The 18,808-nt window shown below is 40.0% G+C and overlaps 1 protein-coding gene across 1 annotated transcript in view; it reads right to left on the minus strand.

Moving 5' to 3' along the window:
• LOC150084351 (progestin and adipoQ receptor family member 4) overlaps positions 1-11,991 on the minus strand; it is an 80,318-nt gene extending 68,327 nt beyond the window's left edge. The window contains exon 1 of the mRNA XM_090376194.1: positions 11,943-11,991. Within this exon, the coding sequence (XP_090232320.1) occupies positions 11,943-11,991 (49 nt within the window). The remainder of the gene's footprint in view (positions 1-11,942) is intronic.
• Positions 11,992-18,808: the final 6,817 nt, after the last annotated feature.

Here is an 18,808-nt window from a genome sequence, read left to right on the forward strand (position 1 = left end):
TCTCCAGTCCATAGATACCACCCCTAAGTCCAAAGTAGCTCTCATAATTACGACTAAGTGTTTGCTTACTTCCTTTGCTTCCTCTAATATAACTAGATAGATTTCATCCAACCCAAGAGCCTTTCTTATGTTTATCTTCAACAATTTCTCCTCCATATTACTCACTTTTATTTTAATATTATCTAGCTTACTGCCCTAGTGTAATTTACCTCTCGCATTCCCCTCCCTGAATTACTCCTCATGTGTGAATGTAGATGCAAATTATTCATTTAGTTTGTTAGCTACCTGAGCAGGATCATCACCAGTTGAACCATCGATATTAAGTGGACCAATTATGATTCGTCCCCTTCTTTCTAAAATTGACATAAGTAAGGAACTCTTTGCTGTTTTTCTTTGCATCTTTTGCCAAAGATTTTTCGTAATCTCTCTTTGCCTGCCTTACCTTCTTTGTGACTTGGGTACAGACCAACTTATATCTATTGTAGGCTTCAATGTCACCCATTAATTTATATGTATCCCATGCATTTTTCTTCTCTACCACATTTATAATTTGTTCAACTGACATCCATTTAAGCCTAAATCTTGAACAATATTTCTTGGTTGGTATGAAAACCTTAGTAGTTTCCAAGACTAATTGTTTGAATGCTTACCATTTTGAATTTGTTGTTGGTAACATCCCCAGTTGGTCCCATCGTATAGAATTTAAATACTGTCTCAGACCACCATATTCACCTTTGCGAAAGCAAAAACCCTTCCTTTTACCCTCGATGGTAGTTACCTGTTTAAGTAAATCCAACTCCAGCACACTGCGATCACTTCCACCTAGTGGTTCCTATATCTTCAAATTCTTAATGCTTGAAGAATCACAACTGATAATCAGATCAAGAGAATTACTCCCTCTAGTTGCCCACCGAACATGCTGCTGTAGAAAACAACCATCCAATAATCACAAAAGCCTTGTTAGTGTGCGAGTGGTCAAACCACAAATTCCAATTAATCTCTGGGAAATTAAAATCCCCCATTACAAGACACTCTGATTTACTGGCCCACCTTATTTCCTTGCACAAGTGGTGATTATACTCATCAGATTCATTAGGCCTATAAAACACACCTACTCTCATTTTTCCTTTACCAGTGGTTATGTCACACCAAACTCACTAAACATTGCACTGTCCACCAACATCAATTGGATGCACTTGCTTAGATTGTATGTGTTTCTTAACCAACAGCATAACCCCTCCCTGACCTGTGTATCATTTCTGTACACATTGTACTCCCCAAATTCCAATTCTGCACGGCTTAATTCTGTATGACACCACGTCTCTCATGTCCCAACAATATCTGCCTTTCATGTCTTGGCTAGCATTTCAAGCTCATCAAATTTATTAACTATACTCCTAGCATTGGTGTACATGAAAGTATACATGTACCTCTTTCTACTCTTAGTTATTCTAACACAGCCCATGTATTTACTTGTTCCACTATGACTCCCAGTAGTAATGGAAATTCCCATTGCCTTGCTTTTAAGGCTGCTGCTCAATTGCATTTCAATAGAAGCAGTGCGAATATCACTTTCTCTTCTCCCAATGGCTACTGTTAATCTATTAGTGCGTGTTTTCCCCCAAGCTAGCAGTTTTCCGACCCGCCTAATTCTGCCTCGATAGCATCAGGAAATATTCTTGCACCCTTCTTATGTGCATCCCATCACTGTAGAATCAGTCTCTCCTGCTAACAAGCACAGAGCAGGCTGAAAAAAATTCTATCCCTTGAGCCTTGCACAATGTCTCCAGGACCGAATTGATCCACAAGGCTCTCTCATATACTCCTTCCTATTGTGTCTGGGCAGAATTGCCGACACTTTCAAATTCAACCCTAACTCACGGATTTTTTTCAACATTGACCTGTACTTTTAGGTAATTCCGCCGGTCTCCTACTAATATCATTAGTGCCCACGTGTACAACAATACACCCTTTGTGCCCATAAAAGATGATGTCTGCTCTGCAACATCATAAACCTCTACCCCTGTCAGACATATCCTGGTCCTGTTCCGACTGTCTTTTTGCACAATATTTTCACCATTTCCTGACAATAGAGTCACCGACAACAACTAGTTCCTTTGGGACCAGCGAATTCTGCCTTGGGATTGCAGCTGTGTTGTGAGATGTTCAAGTGCAAGCTCTGGCATTGATGTGGGCTTGATGGGTCCCTCAATTTTAATCCTTCGAGGGCATCCAGCCTGTCCTTCAGCCTCTCATATAGGCCCATAAATCATGTCTTGTTTCTGATTGTTCCACGAACATCTTTGATGTTAGTGGAACGATTATGCCGATCGGGCTAGCTGGGTGGGTAATGTGCCTGCCTAGCAACCCAAAGGTCGCGGGTTCGAATCCCGCCTCGGGCTTGGATCAAAATACTGCAAAAAAAAACCTCGGGAGGTGCATTATGGCCACAGAAGCTGATGCGCCAACAACTATCAAAAAAAAAAAAAAAAAAAAGGAACGATCATCGATACCTCACAGAGCCGGCAAGTTACGAATGGTAAAATGACGGACACGAGGTAATGACGAAAAGTAATGGGGTCTAATTCTGTTTTAAAAGCTTAATTTTAATTTTGTTCTTGTTTTAATAAATTATTTGAATTAAGATATAAATAGTTTTTTTTTCTGTAGAATTTTAATTGTTTGAATGTTTCAATAAATTAGTGAGAATATTAAAATTATTTATTACTTCGACATCCAACACCTTGCACCTCCCCCTTCCCCCCATACTTCCCTTCAACCCATGCACGGTACTAAGTACTATAGGTTTTGATACCTTTCGTGTTTGGCGTTTTCATAAAAAAAAAAAAGAAAAAACCATACTGTCGGCGGCCCTGACTGTGACTGCAGTATAACTGTATTTCTCTCTAGGTTACAATATTTCTTCTTCACTAATGACTCGCTGACCGGGCTAGCCAGGTGGGTAAAGTGCCTGCCTTGAAACCGAAAGGTTGCGGGTTCAAATCCCGCCTTGGGCTTGGATCAGAGTAAAATGGAAAAACTAAAATGCAACTTTGGGAGGTGCATTATGGCCACAGACACCGATGCTCCAAGGACTAACAAAAAAAACCCAAAAAACTAGTGACTCCATTATTTCTCTGGTACAGAAGTCAAACTAACAGGTTTGTTATTACTAAGATCTCACACTCTGATCTCCCTGTGAGAATTGGGGATACAAATGCAGGTCTGCAGACCATAGGCAAGGTTGTGCAGAGGTACTTGGGGCCCGGATGCAAAAGGGGTTAAGAGCCCTCGTTTATTTATCCTAAAACTTTGATGGATCTCTCGGTTTTTCTCCCCCCTCTGTATCAGGAACCCTGGTGTGGCGCATATAATGTACCACCCAATTTCCACTTCCCTGGCCATAGGTACTCCTTTGAATACTGGAATACTCTATTATCATCGCTAAATGGTGCCACTTTCCTCCGCACACCGGCTGGAAAAGGCACAAGTTCTAATTCCGTCGATAATGCAAGAAACTTAAATGGACTTTTTCACTACGTGGCTGCGTTAGTCGGTCTAAGGCGTAGACAGCAAGGTTTCCCCCCAAAACTGGGGGTTTTCCTCTAGCAAAACAGGCAAATCGACCAGAGAACACACGCAATTTACAGACATTATTATGTGTTTATGTAATCAATTACGGGTAACCCTAATATAATAATAAGAATAATAAATGGCTAAATGGTTTGTTCAGCTCTTTTGCTGCCGATTTTAATTTAGCTGGATAGATACCAACCATTCTAGGAGCCTTTTTCTACATTTAACCTCAGCAATTTCTTTTCTATTTTCTTTCAGATATGAAGTGATTCCTTTCCGCCCTCACTGATAGTATAGTTGGTTGGTACAATCATCATCCACCCTAAACGAGATGGAAAAGTCGTGATTTCGGATCCTGCCAATGTCGAGAGGAATTTTTATGCGTATTTTTCACAATGGCTAAATTAATCAGTCTTAGAGGAAGGTAGCACGGTTTTCCTCCGGGATACTCGTGTTTTTCGTCTGGCCAATAGCAAATTTACAATGCAATTTACAGAAATAATATATACTCTCATTATGGCCTAAGTTCCTGGTCCCTGAACCCTACAACCAACCAATCTGTAAAATAGCTTTATTTTACCTCTTGGACTTATCTGAATAAGTAATCTTGGAAACGCCAATACTTTTCCACGGCCTGTATAAGTAAAGCTTCCTCCCTCCCCAACGGAGAAGGTTGCGTCGCTGCCCCCTGTGGTGTGCAGCTGACGCCGCGCGAGTGAAACAGTATCGCCCCGTCATGTGCCACCCGCTAGCGGAGAGTGGTCATCTTTCCCCAGGCAGCGTGCTGACGCATGTTTACAAAAACGAGAAATTGAGATTTGACACTCTGCAGAGAGAAAAGTTGCCCCTGTAAGTCATACTACTGATGCCGACTGAATCACGTATCAGCGGAATGTTTGGTAGTGGGGAGACTAAAAAGGGGAGAGGTGAATGTCACATAAACTTCTCCAAAGCAGCCCTGCACGAATATGCAAGCCCCTTAATAAATATCGTCCCTGGGTGAGTCAGGTCCTAAAAGTGTCAAGCAAAAACCCTTTTTGCCTGACCGTCCAAAATGAACACCTGCATCTCAGAGGGAAAGGCAGAAAGGGGACAAACTTATATATAGAGATTGAGAACAAAGGAGAGGAGTCGTCGTCGAGGGAGTGGTCCAGTTCGTTGATCAGAAAGTTGTCCAGTTGCCGTGGTCCAGTGGTCGCAGTCGAGTTGATTCGAGAGCAGTAAGAAGAAAGAGGCAGAGAGCAGTATTAGAAGTGTTCTTCCCGAGTAGAAGTGAGATAAGATGATGCCAGAGGTAGTGAAGTCCTCGCTCCGACGTGGCTCGGAACTTTGCGGTAAGTTCACCCCATTTTAATCAATAGAATTGTATGGGATAGTATGTCGTATTATACCCACCTTTCTTCTCATTGAAGTAAGCTTCAAGATGTGTTTGATGTGATTGTAACAGTAAAGTAATATTATCCAATGATACCATATTGTGTTCTATTATTTACCCAGCAATCACCTTTCTACTCATTTAACACTAAGATAGGAGAATATCTATGTCATCATCTAAAGGAAAGGAATCGTTGTTTGCCTAACTACATGAAGATACACAGATTTAAGGTACCAACCAAATATCCCTTAAACTAACTTAACAATTATCTGGATACTAGATACGGTTATATTATGTTTACTGTATGTTTATATGTAATGTTGTTATGTAATGTTGCTGTTTAATAAACCATGTTTGTTTGCTAACTTTGCCTCATGACATTCTCTGGTTACACACGGACCACGGAATCCGAATTAAGAAAGAACCTTTATTTGCGGCCACTCTCGAGGCTCTGTTAAGTCAATAGAGAATCAGGGTGGAGAACACAGCGCCCTCCGATGTTGCCAATTTTATTCCACGAATAAGATTGAAGAACACGTTGAGGTTTATGTCCTAATTCAAACTGGTAGACGAACACATTAAAACCCGACTCTCTGGACATTCATTTTAGTGTTGAGCATGCTTGAAGGTTGTATGGATATTGGTGAAAGTTACACAGCATGCCCGCGCTATAACGGAGAGAAAAGGCGGCGTTACAAATCATCCAATTCTCGTCCAGAATTTTCCTCACTTCCATCACCCCATATTTCATTGATAAGAAGTGCTTTCGGCGGTTTACACCAAAACTAGAGAGATCATAGCTCTTAACTGAACATGGCTCCATCAAAAAAATGCTGCAAGACCTGAGTCTCTCTGAAGATCATCTATGTTTCTCTGGAGACTCTGAACACTGGGAACACTTAATCTCTTCTAGCACCATCTCTCTTCACCTGCAGCAACGATTACTCACAGATCTTATACATATATATATATAACGACTTAGAGTACAAACGTAGCAAATAATTAATACATACTTGATACGGAAGTTATATAAAGGGAACTCGTAGAAAACACTCGATACCGAAAAATAAATATAGCGTTATAACTGTGTTAAGATACAAGTTTAAGGTTTTAATTTTGTTCTGAAATTGTAATTTTATTGACATTTAAATCGAAATCATGACTCTGACCAGAGCAGCAAAGCAAAAGGCTCAAGCTAATGGGAGTGCTGTGACTCAGGGGAGAACTGAGGGGGGCGGTTACCCCCTGAATCACGGCCTTTTAAGATGCACTGTTTGCTTGATGTTTGCGGAGCAATCGGGTACGGGACATGATACTGCCATGGGGGATGTCTTCGTGTGTGCACGATGCAAGGACTGCAAGAAAATTAGGCGACAACTCGGCGTTGTTATGGGCCTATATGAGACCTTGAAGGACAGGGTGGATGCGCTCGAAGGAAATAAATTGAGGGGCCCATCAAGCTCTCAGCTGCCCACATCAACACCAGAGCTTGGACTTGGTCATCTTGCAACACAGAGGCAGCCCCCAAGGCAGAATGCGCTGGTCCAACAGGAACTAGTAATTGTTGGTGACTCAATTGTCAGGGAAACGGGGAACATGCTTTGTAAAAAGGATAGGTGGAACAGGACCAGGGTATGTCTGCCAGGGGCAAAGGTTGATGACGTTGTAGAGCAGATATCATCTTTTAAGGGCACAAAAGGTGATATAGTTGTACACGTTGGCACTAATGATATTAAGAGTAGGAGACCAGCGGAATTACTTAACAAGTACAGGTCACTGTTGAAAAAAAGCCGTGAAGTAGGGTTGAATTTGAAAGTGTCTGCAATTCTGCCCAGACACCATAGGAGGGAGTATATGATGAGAGCCTTGTCGATCAATTCGGCCCTGGAAAGATTGTGCAAGGCTGAAGGGGTAGAATTTTTTTCAGCCTGGACTGTACTTGTTAACAGGAGAGATTGCTTCTACAGGGATGGGATACACTTAAATAGAAAGGGTGCAAGAATATTTGCTGATGCTATCGAGGCAGTGTTAGGTGGGGGGGAAAACTGCTAGCTTGGGGGGAGACAAAGACTAATGGATTAACAGTAGCCACGGGCAGAGGTGAAAGAGATTCTTGCACTGCTTCTATTGGAATGAGCAGAAGCCTGAAAAACAAGATGCAGGATATTTCAGAGACTGCTGGAAGTCATTGCGGTACAAGTAAACACATGGGTTGTGTTAGGGTAGCTAAGAATAGAAACAGGTGCATGTATACTTGCGTGTACACTAATGCTAGGAGTTTAATAAATAAATTTGATGAATTTGAGGTATTACTCAAAACATCAAAGGCAGATATTGTTGGGATATCAGAGACGTGGTGTCACACAGATATAAGGAATGCAGAACTGGAATTTGGGGAGTACAACGTCTACAGAAAGGATAGACAGGATAGGAAGGGAGGAGGGGTTATGCTATTAGTTAAAAAACACATAAAATCCAAGGAAGTGAAGCCAGTTGACATTGCTGGACAGTGCAGTGTTGAGTCAGTTTGGTGTGACATAAGCATAGGTAAATCAAAATTGAGTAGGAGTGTGCTATAGGCCTAATGACTCTGATGAGTATAATAAGATACTGTACAGGGAAATAGAGTGGGCCAGTAAATCAGAGAGTCTTATAATGGGGGATTTTAATTTCCCAGATATTGACTGGAATTTGTGCGTTGGTCACTCACACACTAGCAAGGCTTTTGTGGATTTATTGGATGATTGTTTTCTACACCAGCATGTTCGGGAGGCAACTAGAGGGAGTAATACTCTTGATCTGATTATCAGTAGTGATTCTTCATGCATTAGGAATCTGCAGATAAATGAACCACTGGGTGGCAGTGATCACAGTGTGCTGAAGTGGGATTTACTCAAGGAGGTAACTACCATCAGAGGTAAAGGGAAGGGTTTTTGCTTTCGTAAAGGAGACTATGCTGGTCTGAGACAGTATTTAAATTCTATACAGTGGGACCAACTGATGATGTTACCAACAGCAAATTCAAAATGGGAAGCATTCAAGGAACTAATCTTGGAAGCTACCAGGCTTTACATACCAACCAAGAAATATTGTTCAAGGTTCAGGCCTAAATGGTTGTCAGATGAACTAATGAGACATATGGCAGAGAAGAAAAATGCATGGGATACATACAAATTAATGGGTGACGTGGAAGCCTATGATAGATATAAGTTGGTCTGTAACCAAGTCACAAAGGAGATTAGGCAGGCAAAGGCAGATTATGAGAAATCCTTGGCAAAGGATGCAAAGAAAAACAGAAAAGAGTTCTTTACCTATTTAAACTCAAGAAGGAAAGGGATGAATCAGATTGGTCCACTGGATGTTGATGGTTCAACAGTTGAGGATCCAGCTCAGGTGGCTAACAATCTAAACGAGTATTTTGCATCTACATTCACACATGAGGAGTTATTCAGGAAGGGGAATGTCGTAGGTGAAGTAAACATTGGCAGTGAGCTAGATGATTTTCTAATAACTGAGAGGAAAGTGGAGGAGAAATTGTTGAGGATAAACATAAAAAAGGCACCCGGGGTGGATGGGATCTATCCAGTTATATTAAAGGAGGCAGCAAAGGAAGTAAGCAAACCCCTAGCCATAATTATGAGAGCTTCTTTGGACCCAGGGGAGGTACCCATGGACTGGAGTTGTGCAAATGTAACCCCAATTCACAAAGGAGGATCAAAGGCTGACACAAGTAATTATAGACCTGTTAGTTTAACTTCGGTTCCAGGAAAATTAATGGAGGCACTGGTTAAAGAAGCACTGCAGGATCATCTGGACAAGAATTCAGTTATAGCTCAGACACAGCATGGGTTTGTTAAGGGCAGGTCTTGTCTGACCAATTTGATTGGATACTATGATGTAGTCACAAAAGAACTGGATGCAGGGAATAACTTTGATATTATATATTTGGATCTTAGAAAGGCTTTTGATACTGTTGCGCATGGAAGACTGCTGCACAAATTGGAGAAGTGTGACATTGGAGGCAAATTGCTGCTATGGATAAAGGGATGGTTGAGTGGCAGAAGACAGAGAGTGGTAATCAATGGATACTGCTCAACGTGGACTAATGTTATTAGTGGAGTTCCTCAGGGTTCAGTGTTGGGTCCATTGTTGTTTTCTGTATTTATAAATGATATTGATGATGGTGTATCAGGCTTAATGTCCAAGTTTGCAGAAGATACAAAGGTTGGCAGGGTTGTTAAGGACACTACTGATACTATGCTGCTGCAACAGGATCTGGAAAGGTTGAGCAGATGGGCTGAGAGGTGGCAAATGAAGTTTAACATTGACAAATGTAAAGTACTACATATGGGAAACAGTAACCCCAGATCAACGTATCAACTCTGTGGTACTACGCTGACAGTGGTAGAGAATGAAAAGGACCTGGGGGTAATTGTGCAGGCAGATATGAAGTTCTCTGAGCAGTGCAGACGAGCTGCAAGAGTAGCTCATGGTGTCTTGTCAATGATATACAGGAATTTTTCTAGCAGGGACAGGGATGTGATTATTCCCTTGTATAAGGCATTGGTCAGGCCACACCTTGAGTACTGTATACAGGTCTGGAGGCCTCATTTCAAGAAGGATGTAGAGCTGCTGGAACGAGTACAGAGAAGGGCAACAAGATTAGTGAATGGAACAAAGGGTTGCTCTTACGAAGAAAGGCTTAAGTTTTGCAAATTACAGAGCCTGGAGACTAGGCATCGCCGAGGTGATCTGATAGAGGTGTACAAGGCTTTGAATGGCTTGAGCATGCTCAATGCCGATGGAATTCTTCCTCTTGCTCAGAATAATCACCTGAGAGGGCATAAATTCAAATTGAGGAAGGACGGATGTCGGATAGATGTGCGGAAATTCGCCTTTAGCCAGCGGGCAGTTGGTTTGTGGAATAGACTTCCATCACTTGTTGTTGAAGTTGATAGCCTAAACAAATTTAAGGCTCAGCTGGACAGGTATTTCGAACGAATTGAGGGGTGAAATGGGAGTAGTGGTTGTTTTTTTTTTTTTTTTCTTTTTTTTTGGCTGATGCTGAATAAGCTTGCTTTCTTGCATCATATACCTCTACTAATGCTAATGCTTATCCCAACTGCTATGCAAACTGTTAGTGCTCTAATCAATTCCGAAATATGCTTTCACAGCTTTTTTCACATTTGCCACTTATCTCTTCAAGCAAAGACGCCTTTTCCTGTTATAAACTCCTATTCGCAGGTCCAGGGTAGGGGGAAAATCGGACCGGCAACTAGGGAGTAGTGGTTTTATTAAGTCACAATGGAGTTGAGGACAGATTTGCTTCCTATCACGGAAAGGAATCTAGCTTGAAAAGACAGATTTAAAAGTGCGTTGTGTTTGATTCCTTAGTTCACACAGAGTGGATGTTTCGTGTGCAGAAAATCTAGGGCCCGCAAGCTATTTAGTAAAGGTATTTAATAGTGTGATTATCTCTTGGAGAAAGATTCAGTGTCGTGTTAATTTTTTATAACTCCTATTTTGGTCTCTGTTTCTGTAGTTATTCTTAAGGTTTTTACTAATAAATCACTCTCAACTAAATAAGAATACAGAGGCAGTATTTGTAACAATAAACATAACAATTTAATAAACAATAAAACAAAAAAAAAGTTTACAGGCATGTGAAATATGGACAATGGTAAAGACAAGTCTTAAATTACACTACCAACATTATAGACAGATATTCTCTTAGCGTTGGCCTCTAGACAACCGAGCAAAAAAGAGTTCCATCCATTTTACTTTATTCTGCCTATTGGCTCAGTAATGGCCTTATTGCAATTCGTTATATGACCCAGGAAAACACCAATTATACCTTTCGACTGAGCCTAATATTCTCAATTTTGACACAAATGGTCCCGGGAAATCTTAGTACACTGGTAGGTGTGTGTGTATGTGGGGTTATGGTGAGAAGAGTGCCTAACCAATCAAAAGATTAAGAAAAAGAAGTCAGCAAAGGAACGGGTATTGGTTTGGACTGGTTGTGGTATTTTTCCCTATACGTGAAATTTCTCCAATGTCGAGGGCATAAACTGTTACAACAGACTGGCTACAGTTAAGAATTTTGAAAGTTAAGAGAATCGTAAGAAAACCGGTGACTGTGCAACCGACTTGATGGTTCAGATGGACTCTGACAACAACCTGAATGCAAACTGGATGTGCCCATCTAACTGCCGCATATTTGCTTTCATACATGCCATCATCAACACAGAAACTGCGACTGAAAATGAAAATTTCTGGGGCTACATTGCCATCCAATAGAATTTATGGCCTGGTGAATACATCACCAACCTTTTGGTTGGATCCTTGCTGGTCTTCACACATGCACCTACACACAAGCTAACGTAACATTTCTTAGATTGGCGGTTGGTTGCTTTGTTATATGTTTGCAAAAAATCATTTCCCTCTCTCTTATCAACTCACAGTGTCCGCTGCCGCTGGTTGATACGGCACATACAATTCTTACTGCATTTTACTGTGGAAAAGGATGTGGGCATGACCGGCAACGTAAACTTTTCTTTTGATACTGTCTTTTCGAAATTAATTAATATAGAACTTAACTTTCTATTCCTCTGTGACAAATTTTTCCCTGCCTGAATAAACATTCTGCACAGGTAGCACAGTGGTATCATCACCATCATCCCAACACTGGGTGAAAAAATTCAAATCCAACCGATAAAAATCGACCTTCGAACACACAATTTTTACGGACATTATTCATGGAGTAATATGGCCTTAGTCGTCAATGCTCCTAAAACCTAACAACCAACCATCAGTGGTGCCTTCCACAAAGCACTATGCTACCCCAATCTGTAGACAGGCTATTTACCTATCTACGAAGACAAACGATTCAATTTGTTTCTACCAATATGGATTTAAATCAGGATGTTCTTGACACAATTCAGAGCATTTGCATGTTAAAGTGATTGGACTCTACATATATAGCACTTACCTTTATATTTCAAATGTGCCTTTGACCCTGTCTGGTAGTCTACTTTCATGAAATGGGTTAGGCCCACGGTATGTTCTCCAGAGTTCTACAAATGATTCAACAGCAATTTCACAAATAGGAAAACCACAATTAAGACTCGTTCCATCGAATTACAAAGAATACCAATACAGGCTACCATGAAGGATTCATTTTTGGGCCCAGATATGTGGAATATGGTGTTGTATGAGTGGTTAGAGTAAACCTTCAAGCACAACTCTTTGTTCCCCTACGTTGATGACTCCGTTATCCTGGTAGATGGACCCACTCGTGCTTCGATTGAGAACCGGGCTAATCATGTCTCTACATCCTTCTACATCTCGAAATACCTGTCCAGCTGAGCCTTAAACTTATTTAGGCTATCAACTTCCACGACAAGGGATGTAAGTCTGTTCCACCAACCAACCACCCGCTAGCTAAAGGCAAATTTCCGCACGCCTATCCTACATCTGTCTTTCCTCAATTTGAATTTAGGCCCTCTCAGGTGATTATTCTGAGCAAGAGGAAGTGTAAAACGGCAAATATTTTCATTTTTCTTTGCCCTTTTACTTGCTTTCAAGAAGTAATTTCGCCTCATAGTGCCGAATATTTTTTTTTCAGTGACCTGTACAATTAGAAGGGTATCGCGATGGCGTCACTTCGACGGGACTTAAGCTTTACTTTCGTTTTCAACCACCCCAGGGATGCGGTCGCCGTAATACTACACTCAGTGACGTCACCTGTTCTCCTGTGTAACTCCGTGCATGGTACAATATCCATTTAATTCTCCCCCCCCACGCATAGTTGACTCATGAGAACTAAACAATTCTTAGGGAGCTCAGGAGAGGATGCGGAGGTATATATTGGAAAAGGGGAAAAAGAAAGAACACACACAGTTAACTTTGAGCAAGAGATGACTGAAGAAAAGAGTAGTGATAGTTTTGGCCGATTTTTGTCATAGTGTAAAGAAGAGGTAAATTAATAATTACTAGGGAAAAGATGAGAAAAGAACTATATTGATGTCTGGAACAGATTCCCCCCCCCCTCTTACCGAGGCAGTGCAGAATATTTTTGGGTAAGTCAACCCTTATTGTTTAATAACAAACTGTATTAAATCACCCAAAAGCCGAACCTATTACCTGCATACGTTTTAATGCATTTATAAGACATCTTTCCTCACATATATATATATAAATATACCCCGACAATTGTATTATTTTTCTTAGAACTCAGTTTTAATAGATAATGCAACTGATTAATTTAATTGTCAAATATTAGTTACACTATCAAGTTAATATAATTCCCTGTTCTAGTATTTGAACAAGGTTATGTTATGACAAACACAAAGAATTTCGTACTTGATAGAGAATTAGTATAAAAGCCACATGAAGAACATTACAAAATTATAATATTGCTAAAGCAAGATACTGCTGTATCCAGTTAGTTTACTTAACCATTACATACCAATTAATCTAACTTATGTATCAATTATATTGTACTCATTGTATACATATATGTTAAATAAACCTTTTTTGTATGTTAATAGTTATGTCAAGACCATTTTTTCTAGATACACACAATTCACTGAACAATCATTTTTTAAAAGAATCATTAATTGCGGCATCTCGAGTCAGCCCTTAGCCAAGAGGTGTCCCGGGATGAAAAACACAACGCATCTAGATGTTGCAATTTGCTCTTTACTTCTCGGAATAAATTCAGAACACTAGATTAATTTGTCCTAACTAAATCGCTAGTCGATCAGATCGAAGCTCAGGCCTCCTGGAATGCTAATGTTAGTGATGAGTTTGTCAGGAAAACCTATATACACTTGAATGTTGAGTAACTGTAATAGTTGATTGTCTTAGTCGCTAGGTGATAAAGGTTTTCCGGCGAACGCACTATAACAGGAGAGCTTGTTAACACTGTTGCTAATCGTGACCAGGATGAAATGTGCTTTTGCGGGATGAAAAACCTGTTTTTTTATATGAAGGCTTGTGAGTTATCAGGATTACTGTAAACGGAAGAGCAAAGCACAACAGGAGAAGCTGGTGAATAGAAGACAAAATAACGAGATTACTGTTGTAATAGAAAGAAAAGGAAAACATCTAACATTAGTGATTTTGTGTGTATACAGAGAATGGTTAGAGGCATTTTTATTAATTTTCTTTTTCTTTTTCAGCAATACAAATAACACAATCCCTAAGTACATACATAATAGTAACACTTAGCAACTAGAAGCATTTAGGGTAGTTAATTGATTTGTGAAAACAAATAATAATAATAAATTACAAAAAAAAAAAAAACTCTAGTTGCTATATGTTAGAAACTCATTTTGTTTTTAGCATTGTTCATTACTAACAGTTTAGTTCTATTTCAGTTATGTAAAGGTAAGTACACTATTTTGGAGGGACCTTTCCACCCCAAATTTTACTCAAATATTAATAGAGTCATCTAATTTAACATAGACACTTTTAAATCCAACATGGAAGAACAGATCCCACAAACTTCAACCGATTTCTCGGCTGCAGTTTGATACGCAACAAACCCAATCCCCTCCCGAATCAGGCAGGCCGCATGTGGCTAATATCGCAGGTTACCTAAGTTTGGTGCCTACTTTTTTTTGGTACAGATGAAGGCCCATCTGTTCAATATTTTTTTGAAACTTTAGAAGGCATAGGAGAATTGCATTTTGGCGCGATTCTGAGTTTATATCTATTTGTAAAGCTAAATTTCGTTCTTTAGCAGCGGAATTTCTAGCACAATCCACTGAATTACGTAAGGAAAAAAATTATAACATGTTCAAAAATGCTTTCTTAGCTCACTTTGAAAAAACGGAACCCATAGTCACTTGTTTAAGTGAATTCGCTAATACTGTGCAAAAACCTGACGAAAATGTCGCCAGCTTTGGAGCCCGAATTCAAAACCTGGCAAGAAAGGCGTTTAAGATACAGAATGAAACCCCCGAAGCAAATTCGATTTTAGATCAGGCAATGTTAGCCCAATTTCTTAGGGGTGTTTCAAATAAAATTAAAAGGATAGTCTTGTCACAAAACCCCCTCACTTTCCATCAAGCAATTGTTATCTGGAAACGAGAGGAGACAAATGAACTTCTTACAGAAACAAAACACAGACCAATTAATGCCATGTATTGTCAATGTAATAGTGAAGTAGTCGGTAGCCAGCAGGAAAATTATTTTGAAAAATTTATTAAACCTTTACAAGATGAAATACTGGACTTGAAACAATCACTTAAAGCATTAGCTGTAAGTAACGCAACTTGTAATAATTTTCAAACGCCAGTTAACGAAATGAAACGTCAAAATTATGATACTGCAGCTTATCCATTTTTTCCTCCCTACAATAACAGAGCACCCAGTTTTACGTATTCGTGGTCTGACGAATGAAGAGACGCTATGCCCTCAGGCGTCAGTAGTAATGAACTCGCCTGAAGTGAGAGATGCGATTTTACTCCGTGCTATGCTGGGAAGCATGTATACTGTAACCCTACGTACAAAGCAAGACAGGCAGTAAGATGCTATGTGCGTGGCGGTCGCTGCGGCAGCTCCCGACTGACGCCAAATTATCCTAACCGTCCGTGCACGAGTCACGGAGCGCGCGAATACACTGCGTTACCAAATCGGACGCCTTATGTTAACAGACAAAGTGGTAATTTTAATGGAAATGGGGTTAGAAATGCAAATAAAATGTATTATAATAATCGAAATAGGACTAATATGAACTCTTATACAGGGGTAAGAAATGAAATACCTAGAAATGAGTTTAATCAGGTACAAACTCATCCTAAAGCGATTTTTGGTAGGCAAATTAACCAGGTAGATAATGTAAGTTACATACAAGATAGAGATAGGTATTTCTGACATAAACGGATGTCTGAAGGAAATAGAAGGGACGATCAGCGTCATAGGAATGTTTCACCAGGTCAAAATTATTATAGAGGAGCTAAATCGTATGCCATCCACAAAAATGTACATGGAGTTTATATTTTAGATAACGATTCTCAATTGCCGTTGATCTTGGGATCAGTTCAAAATGTTGAGGCTAAATTTTTGGTAGATTCAGGCGCTAGCGTAACTTTAATTAGTACAGACTTATTTAATAAAATTAAAAATGATAAATCTCTATTTCCAAGAGCTCCAAACTTGACTGTAACGGATGTTTCTGGATATGTAGTACCGATCCATACTGAAGTTACAGTAAACATTAAGCTGGACAGTGCAAGTTTTCAAGATAATGTTTTGGTAGCTAATGGAAATTTCATCGGGCAATATGACATTATATTGGGATTAAATGTTTTGAGACGTTTTTCGTTCATAATTGACTTAGGTAAAAAAATGGTTCGCTCAATCCCATTGGATATTTGTTTAAGAGAAGTCAGTGTTAGGGAACGAATTATGAGTTCTAAACCTGTGGTAGCTAAGCTCACATGTAAACACGTGCTACCAGGTTCATCCGAAAGGGTTGTGACAGCATATTGCCAGCTTGCTGTTTCCACAGAACAACTGGTGTTAACAGAGCCTAATTATAACCTAGGTCGTGAGGACTTAGCTGTCCGTTGTTCAGTGGACAAAGTACAAGCCGATGGATTAGTCTCAGTCCTGGTGGCAAATTTGTCAACTGAGCCTTTATATCTTCCAAAGGGGATGGGAATTGCTAGTTTGGAAAGGGTTGAAATTAATCCAGTTACTTTTGCAGGTAAGGAAGTAGAACAAAATAAGACATCTCCTGTGACTTTAAAAGATTTTAATTTTGATCATTTGACTGGTGATCAGAAATGTAAACTATCAGACTTGTATAAATATAGAGATGTTTTTGCCAAGTGTCCAGCTCAGCTAGGGAATTCAAAAGTATTTAAACATAGAATTAAACTGACGGACAATATACCGGTGAGGCAGTCAGCTTATAGAGTTCCTTTCTTGTTGAAAGATGAAGTTCGGAGGCAGGTGAATGAACTTTTGGAGGCAAACATCATTCAACCCAGCAACTCCCCATATTCAGCGCCAATTGTTTTGGTGCGCAAAAAGGACCAATCATATAGGCTTTGTATTGATTTTCGGAGATTGAATGCGAAAACGGTTTCAGATGCATATCCTGTCCCGGATTTAAATGAAATTCTTCAACTTTTAGGGAAAGCGCGCTACTTCTCTTCGCTTGATTTACAAAGTGGTTTCCACGAAATTGAGGTGCACCCCGCCAATCGTCACAAAACCGCTTTCACCACTGGTGAATCTTTATTTGAGTTTTTACGAATGCCTTTTGGGCTCCGTAATGGAGTCGCATCGTTTGTGAGAATTATGTCATTGGTGCTTTCTGGCCTGGAAAATCAATCGATATTCGCTTACCTTGATGACGTAATCATAGTTTCAGAAACCTGGGATTCAGAGATTGCCAAGTTGCGGATGGTCTTCCAACGTCTGAGAGACTATGACCTAAAATTGAAGCCTAAAAAGTGTGAATTTGGTAAACAACAAATTTGTTACCTTGGCCACCTGGTGAGCAGCGAGGGCATTCGTCCAAATCCCGAAAACTTAGTCGCCGTTCGAGACGCTCGTTACCCACGGAACGTAAAACAAGTCCGATCGTTTCTTGGAATGGCAGGTTTCTACAGAAAATTCATTCCAAATTTTGCTGAGATAGCAAGACCCCTTACTTCACTAACAAAAAAAGAAACACCTTTTGTTTGGGACTGTTCCACGCAGCAAGCTTTCGATCAACTGAAAACTGCCTTGACAACTGACCCTCTGTTGGTTTTTCCTGACTTTACAAAACCATTTCTCTTATCAACTGATGCCTCAGCGTACTGTGTAGGGGCCTGTCTGGAGCTTCAGATGGATGAAGATACAAGACAGCCAGTTGCCTATGCTTCTAGGCTATTAAAGAAGTCAGAATTGAATTATAGTACGACAGAGAAGGAAGCTTTGGCTATTGTTTTCGCAGTCACAAAGTTCAGACCTTTTTTAGTGTCCAATCATTTCACCCTGATAACAGATCACCAACCCTTGAGTTATTTGCTCAATTTGAAGAATCCTTCCCCCCCGCTTAGCAAGATGGAGCATGCTTTTACAAGAATACGACTTCCAAATTCAGTACCGTCCTGGTAAAGTACATTCAAACGCAGATTTTCTTTCAAGGCCAGTGTTAGAAGAGGATGAAAAGAAAAAAAGGCCAAGGAAGGCTAAAACAACTGAGTTAGTAGCTCCCATATCAGCTGATTTAACCATGGAGTCATTGATGCCCCAGCAACAAACCAGAAATTTAATTAAAACCCTGCAACGAGAAGATCCAGTTTTACAAAAGATAATTGAACAATTGGAAGGAATACATCAGCAAAAATCCCAGATTCCTTCTATTTATCGAAAGAGGGAATACTATATCACTATAGTATATACTATATCACTACACTTTATCTGATCCTGGAGCGACAAGAGAAGAGCCAACAGAACAATTAGTGGTCCCCGTGGGCTTGAAGACAGAGGTATTGAAAGCATGCCATGACAACGGAGGCCATTGGTCTCTACAGAAGACATTAGAGAAGGTAAAAAAGAATTTTTTTTGGATTGGGATGTTTTCAGAAGTAAAGAATTATATTGAGTCATGTCCATCGTGTATGGAACGCAGAGGTTACAATCCTAAAGCTAAAGCAGCTCTGATGAGAGTTCCCAGTGAAAATTCACCTTGGGTGCGAGTATCATTAGATATCCTAGGACCTCTTCCTATGTTCTTGAGAGGACACAAATATTTATTGTTAGCAGTGGATAATTTCACTCGTTATGTTGAAGCAATTCCACTCCAAACTCAGAAGGCAGACGAAGTAGCCACAGCATTTATAAACG

The sequence above is a fragment of the Mastigoproctus giganteus genome, chromosome 6, assembly GCF_048544385.1.
Source record: "Mastigoproctus giganteus isolate SK-2022 chromosome 6, ASM4854438v1, whole genome shotgun sequence".
NCBI classification, from domain to species: domain Eukaryota; kingdom Metazoa; phylum Arthropoda; class Arachnida; order Uropygi; family Thelyphonidae; genus Mastigoproctus; species Mastigoproctus giganteus.